The sequence below is a fragment of the Triplophysa rosa genome, linkage group LG25, assembly GCF_024868665.1.
Source record: "Triplophysa rosa linkage group LG25, Trosa_1v2, whole genome shotgun sequence".
Classification (NCBI taxonomy): Eukaryota; Metazoa; Chordata; class Actinopteri; order Cypriniformes; family Nemacheilidae; genus Triplophysa; species Triplophysa rosa.
The window spans coordinates 5553613-5561417 of record NC_079914.1 but is presented as its reverse complement, the minus strand read 5'-3'; the positions used below and the strand labels follow the sequence as shown (position 1 = coordinate 5561417).

The window sequence follows — 7805 nt, the reverse complement described above, 5'->3', positions numbered from 1 at the left end:
CAAAACTAGTTGTATGGGAAATAGTTTTTCTTCATTATACAATTATTAGCTACATTAGTAAATAAATAAAATCAGTAGTAAAAACTAAAAACACATTACTATCGATATTTTTATGTTAGGATCGATCCTTTTCGATACAACCTCAGTATCGAAAGTATCGATACTTCAGGATCGATCGGCCCACCACTACCGAGCACAGCCAGGAGCCCGCTCGCTGCCTCCACCACAGTGACCGTGATAGCGTTGGCATGTGTCTGGCGAAATGGATTTCCCGTAATTGCACGGCAACAACGACTGGCCATAAAGCCCAATTTATGGTTCTGCGTAGGACCTACGCCGTAACCTACGGCGTAGCCTACGCAGAGCCGCGTACCCTGTGGGTACCCTACGCCGTAGCCTGACGCGCACCTCTCCAAAAATGTAACAACGCGTCAACTCAACGCGGACCCTACGCGGACCGCAAGCGCTGTGATTGGTCGGTTTGGCAGCATCGTACTTCCTTTTACGCATTTCTGGCGTCTTCTTCTCTGGCGTCTTCTTCCGGCAAGTTCAGAGTCCACAAAAGAACAACATGGCGAGCATCGACATCGACCAAGTTACTGAGCGTCTGATTGAAGAGGTTCGGAAATGCACGCATCTGTATGACTCCTCTTCGGCGGACTATAAAGACTGTCAGATGGCGGCGAATTCTTGGAGAGAGATTTCCTCTAACGTCGGTTTGGAAGACTGTCAGCAAAAGACATGAAGCACTTCGCACTTTATAAACACTGTGCACGATCTTTTGCATTTTATTGGCTTTATAGTTTTATCTTTTATTGTTACTGGTTTTTTGAAAGTTTTATATTTGTGTTAATACTGCATTGTATACTCATCTATACATAGTTTGCACTTTTACATATTCTGTTCTTTGACTCTTTTGCAAATAAAGAACAAAATTGTGACAATTCCAGATCTTGGTTGCATTTCGTTTCATTTTTAACTAAACAATTAATAGGGTGAGTTGTCCATGACAAAATATGATATTCTATCAGGGTATCATTTCAATACACAGTTTTGACATCTATGTATGTGCTCTGCGTAAATGAAACCCTTTGAAAAGTATACTTTTTTCAACAATATCTAAATGAACACACATAAAAATCCAAAATGTGGACAAGACTTAAGTTTAATATAACATCTGTTTAACTTCTAACATGAAAGTAAGGTTAATAATATAACGGATTACACATTTTTCTGTTTCGATCAGCTCCAACTCCATTAAGATGCGATCAGCTTTCATTGTCGTTTGCAAACACTAGCATACACACAAAACATCGGCGAAGAAGAGCAAACCCGTGAAAACACAAAGAGCCAACTAGCGTTTCGGCGGTGTAATTGCAGTACGACGCATACTCTCAACGCAGAACCATAAATGTTCACGACAGCGTCGTCTACGTACGTAGGCTACGGCGTAGGTCCTACGCAGAAGTAAAAATCGCACTTAAGAAGAGCTCTCCCTGCTCAAGTGTCGCGATCGTCATGGCCATCAGCAGCTTCCTTGATACGGCCACTGCCGCGGCCACTGCAACCAACTTCTCCTCCGCTCCCAGCTCCAGCTTCACAGCCACGGCGGGCGTTATCTCCTCCGCTCTCTGCCCCAGCGTTATGGCCACGGTGGCCGTTATCTCCTTCCATCCTGGCCCCAGCGTCACGGCGGCCATCTTCTCTGCTCCTGGCTCCAGCGCCACGGCGGCCTTCTTCACCTCCGCTCTTCGTTTCAACGTCCTGGCCCCCTGGACTGCCTGCACGTCCCTGGCCCCCAGGTGCTGACTGCACCGCCCTAACTCCTGGTGCCAGTAGCACCGTCCCACCCCCCTCCCTGGCTGCACCATAGTAGGCACGAGGGCGAACCCTCCGGGAGGGGGAGTACTGTCACGCTCCCATCAGTTCCCCTGGTCTGTGTACTATCACATGATGTCAAACACACTTTATGACAAGCCAGGCGGCGTTTAAAGTGGGCTTAATATATACGATTTACTTGAAGATGCTATTTGATTATAAATACGTGTCACTATAGTGCATTTAAACCCAGTCCTTTTTTACAATCCCCATAAATTTGTAACACATTTGTAAGTGTTTCACAAATAGTGTTTCAGATTTTAGCTCTGTACTGTACACTGTACACTGTACATCAGCATAGATCCCAGCCTCATATGCTCGCTGAAGCAGATAGAGGCATCGGGCTCATCTGAGATGAGCTAAATCTGCACAGAACTGATCACCACAAGATGCATGCCATTTTGGAATATGTCTGAGAGTGCCCTGCCTTGCTCTAATGTCATACTGACATTTGGCAAAATATTATCCTAAGAGTGAGACGGCTTTGCCGGATTCTGCAGTTGGGTGCGATTGCTCTCCCCCAACTGTGCTGTTCAAAAGCACAATAGGCACAACTTGCTGACCACACAGCTTAAATGCTCATTGGCTGAGAATGTCAGCTGATAACGTTATTTCTAAACTTTTCTTAATTCTTATTTTTTTAACTGCATTAACTAGTGTTCAATACTGCATTGTTTAATTGCATGTATTTTTTCGATAAAGAACACAATCTCTGCCATAGCTGACATTTTTATCTCCTGAGTACAAGCTATGGTATTTATAATGTTAAATGACAGCTCACACATTTGCACATGTGGTGGCACTTCCACCAGGGGCTACTGAGGGCTTAAAAGTTAGTGAACTGTATAGGAATGACCCTACTCTCAAATATGCCTTGGGAAATGTAATAATGCCATTAACATGAGCATAAGAGATAGTGATTTATAAGAGGTAACTTAGCCAGTCAATATTATGTCGAAAACATACCTGTGTGGGCTCAGCACCTGGTAATGTCAGAGGTCACACCAATGGTTACATGTACTTATTACATACACATAACTGAACTGCAATTTTCTGTTACACAGGTGACTATTATTGGATCCTGCTTGGACACAGGGGCTACAGAATGACTGCAGGCAGTGTTAAATGACATCAGTCCCTCATCTGAACCGAGCCCACAAACCTATTATCTAGTCAGGACAAGGTCATGCATTGAAATGACCTTTGGGGAACTGAAGAAAAGTTTAGTTTGAGTATTTTAAAATTGAGTATTTCACCGTACAGGATTTATCTGACTAACCAATAACTGTCTATGTTTTCTGTCTAATAAAAACAATTGTCTTTCATGTTGTTGCTTACTTCAGCTTTAATCCTCCTAGTAGCATGGCATTGTAAACTATCGGTACTGTTTAGTGTGTTGACAAAATGTTAATATGCTGTCCTATTTGTAAGTCGCTTTGGATAAAAGCGTCTGCCAAATGAATAAATGTACATGACAGGGCCTGTGATTATTATTAGCATAGTGTAAGAGCTGCATGGGGTACATTTTTTAAACATACGTTATTTTTTTATTTTTCTTCTTGACAAGACAAACATGCTGATGTCTATAGGCATTTCATAATAATAAGCAGCAAGCACTTATCCTTAACCTGCAATAAGAGATGTAGGCTAATATATTAATAATGTAATGTACATTGTGAAATAATGATCTCAATCTGAAGTTCTCCCATTTAAGTTTTTGTCTTCTATTCATTGTCAGTGTCTTGTGGTTTTGGCTTTGGCTTTTTCATTTGCATTCATTCAATCTTAAAACACTATACTGTCATGTTTCGGGGTGAGACACAAAGATACAAGAACGGAGGACCCAAACGCAGACAGCGGGTAAGGGGTTAACAAGACATTTGATCAAATATAAATACAAAAAACAAAGACCCACGTGGGGGTAACATAACAAAACAGGGGAGTAAGAAAACACGACAGGACTGGACTAAAACGGACTACACCTACACAAGACTAAAATTAACACTTGACATAATATACAAATAACTAAACTGGACTAGACTAACAAAGCACAGGAACTCACCAAACAAACGACAATGAACCAGCACAGGACAGAAAACACAGGGACCTTATAAAGGGAACAAATCAAGAGGGAACAGGTGTGGGGCATGAACTAATTAATCAATAATTTTGGCCAACAGGGCCAAAACGCCTCTCTCCACATGAAACAAGAGGTTCTGTCATGATTCTGCCACTAGGTCAAGAAAAGCAAGACAAGATGGGGCAGAACCATGACATATACAAAGAAATAGATGTTACTTCCAACATGTTTAGTAGAGTACATACATAAATACACAAAAAAGAAAGTGTCCTGTGCAATAAACACTAGTGTATAAAAAACAGTTGAGTTTTTTACTCTTGTGATCTTAAATTAACAAAATCTTCACATGCTTCATTCAGCACTTGCCTGGGAACTGTTAAAAGTGTTGGTGTGTTACATTTTGCCATTGTGGTGATCTACAACTGCACTGTAGCACCAATTTGAGGACCACTAAACAGCACATCACCTTAGTATTCAAACACATATTATTTATGAATTGTCTTTTCCCCAAACAATATTAAAAACAGTAGCTATACATTAATGCTCTAAAACATAATAATCAAAATAATAATCATGAGCTTACTTGAGATAATTAGGAAAATGATTCGACCAATAGAGCATCTGTTTTGGAAGAGTGTACATGTGGTCTGAGCAAACTTGACACACTTCCTCTGCTTAAGACGTTTTTTTCCTGTCTGTGTGTCAGAGCTCTTTAGTAAAGTTCATTTTAAACACTGTCATGTGAAGCAAGTTTCAATATATTGAAGGTATCAGACCAAAGCAACAACATGAGGATTATTCCCCTTCAACTCTGTAAGTTCATTACAAATATATTTTTGCATTAATGTATTAACTATCATTAATAGTGGCTTTGAGTCATCCTAAAATGCTTTTTATTGTCTTGTATAGATGTATTAATGTGGTGTAAAGCTGCAGAGGCTTTAGATCAACTGACTGATTTGGGACACAATGTGACTATAAACTGTGATCTGGATGATGAGGACGTTTATTGGATTTTACAGAAACAGTCGGATTCTCCTACAGTGATATTGCACTCATTCTCAAACCCAACATTAGCCTATCACTTCAATAAAACATTGAAAAACAAATATTCAGTACAATCTAAACACCGTCTGGTCATATATAACATCACTGTAGATGAGTTAGGAGTTTATTACTGTATGAATAAAGATACACCTCCAAAACTCAGTCACAGCACAAGACTGAACATCATTGGTGAGTACATTTGCTCCCTCAGAGACCAAAACAAATTAACAGTTGTGTTAAAAGTCATTCACAACAATGTCAGAAAAAAGTACAGAACTTTCCCCACTACTGGGGTGGTACCCTTAAGGGCTCCTTTATGTCCATCAGGTACAAAACATAAAGTGATTATTTTGGGGTACATAATTGTATACACCTATTGTTTATCATTAAATGTACTGTTAAATGCTAGAGAAAATAAACATTTAACTACCTTTAAGGTACACAATAGGTACCAACCCTGTGATAACTAATGTACCATATAAAAGTTCAGATTTGTACTTTTCTCCTGAAAGTACTGCAGTTTTTTGATGAATATAACTAATGTTTATTTGTTGCTTCACCCTCAGATGAATGCACTTATGTTGTTTGTAAGCCCTGATGTTGTAAAATCAAGTAATCATGACTATGGGGTTTGGGCCCATGAATTAAAAATGTTCATTTCACAATATAAGGAACTTTAAATTAACAGTTCAAAATGCAATGCGGAATACCCATAAGCCTTTGCACTTGAATGTTATTTATGTTTAGTCAAAAAATAAAAACTGATGGCACATTTAAAGAAGGATTTATATACTTTGTGCTATAATTTCATTAAGTACATTATGATTAAATAAGCACAAAGTTCAGTCAACTTAACAAGTTAAGTTCAATCTACATGAGCATCAAGTTAAGTGAACTTTAATATACAAGTTTCAGGACACAAATAAATTGAGGGAACAAGTTTACTCAGTCAGCTAACTATAGTCACCTTTCAGTCAGTCAATTTTCAGTGTAGATATTAAACTCAACAACAATGCAGTCAGATATTATCATCCACAGACAGTAACACTCATTTCTGTAACAGACTCATTTCTTTACAGAACCAACTCAACTAAGCGAGTTCAATACAACTGAGTGCAAGAATCATACAAATGTAACAGAACAAAATTCAACACATTGTAAGACTTTTACCCTCATATCGGGTCTGCTGAATGCTGTTCTGATCATTACAGTCATAGGTGAGTTCTAACTCAGTAGTAAGGTTGTTGTAATTGTGTAAAAAGCCTTTATTGGCTATTCGACATTTGTACTGCATTTACTGTATTTTTATATAAAGACAATTTTATTGAAAGATTTCATAACCTTTATGTGGACATTATTAAACACCCTTTATTTTAATAATTAGTTCAAATGCATTCTCATATAAAATGAAAGACTACTTGAAAGCTTTATACTTTTTTAGGACTCATAAAAGTTTTTGTTACTAAAAATGGATGTTGGAAAATATCTGGAAACTGCTCAGGACAACTTCATGAAACGGATCTACAGCCAACACAAGTTACAGAACAGCCACAAGACCCAAACCAACTTCAGGTAAAACATTATAGAAAGTCTTTATTATTATGAATTCTTGCTAAACTGTTACTGCCAAACTATGAATGACTATATGAAACATCACGGAAAACTACAGTTTGAATGTTACTGATTCTCTGTTGATCTTTCAGTATGTTGCAGTGGACTTTAGCAAACTGCGCAAAAACATTCGGCCAAGCCAAGACAACAGCACATATGCTGCTTTGAAGCTTCCAAAGTCAAAAGCACAAGAATATGAATAACCTCTTTTTTATCTTGCAAAATACAGTATTGTTAACTAGAATTGTATAATCTAACTTATTCTATATGATCTCTTATCATCGTTGGATTTATTTATATTTAAATTCATGTAAAATATTTAAAAAGTTAGTAAGGGTCAAACTTGCATTTGTACCTTTTTTTAATTGGTAATCATTTTTTAAAACAACAGTCAAGAGTTATATTTCATCAAGTAGGCCCTATATCAGAAACAGATGTATAAAGTAGTCTATATGTCAAACAAAATGCAAAAGTGCTTTTTTGGACTGAAGTAACCATACCAGTACAATACAATAACTAAAATAATAATAATAAAAAAAACATTTTTATACCAAACTCATATAGTTAGCTTTTTAGTGCTTCATTTTTATACTTGATAGTCCTCTGTTCTGCAATAACTAATGCAAGTTTCTTTGTCATTAGAAAGGACAGAGTGCTTTTGCACTCACTAATAGTTATTCTGGTAATCCAATACTGAAAAAACGTATGGCTTTTGTGCAGTTGAACTAAAATAAAGGTAGTTAATTTAAACCCGGACCTGTTTCAGTATCTTTTTTATGTTTTCTGTTTGGGCACATGGCTCAAAATATTAATTTCCCATGTGCTCCTCTGCCCTGTGTTCAGTATGTTTGTTCCTGTATGAATGTGCTCTATGATTTTATGTCTTGACCCCAACCCCATGACCTTATAATCATCCAATTATGAGATCATGCCATGCACCTGTTCCCATCATTTACCTCATTGGTTCCGTATGTCATCATCCTGTGTTTTACCCTCTGGTTTGTTGTCTTCCAGTGAAATCTAAAGAAGTCTTGTGTTTTTCGTCTACGTGGGCACCTTGGTTATTTTCTTTTTTCTTTTTTAAAGCCTTATTTTTACCTGGTATATGTGCTTCAGTTTGGTTCACACATATTTAACAGTGGAATGCTCATAAAGAGTTAAAATTTGTCCATTTTAAAATGTTAAAATG

At 37.8% G+C, this 7805-nt stretch overlaps 1 protein-coding gene across 1 annotated transcript; it reads left to right on the top strand.

Moving 5' to 3' along the window:
* Positions 1-4554: 4554 nt before the first annotated feature.
* LOC130549235 (uncharacterized) lies at positions 4555-6819 on the top strand. The gene is made up of 5 exons (XM_057326453.1): positions 4555-4771; positions 4868-5194; positions 6085-6222; positions 6447-6577; positions 6709-6819. The coding sequence occupies exons 1-5, from the start codon at positions 4747-4749 to the stop codon at positions 6817-6819; spliced, it is 732 nt and encodes a 243-aa protein (XP_057182436.1). The 5' UTR covers positions 4555-4746.
* Positions 6820-7805: the final 986 nt, after the last annotated feature.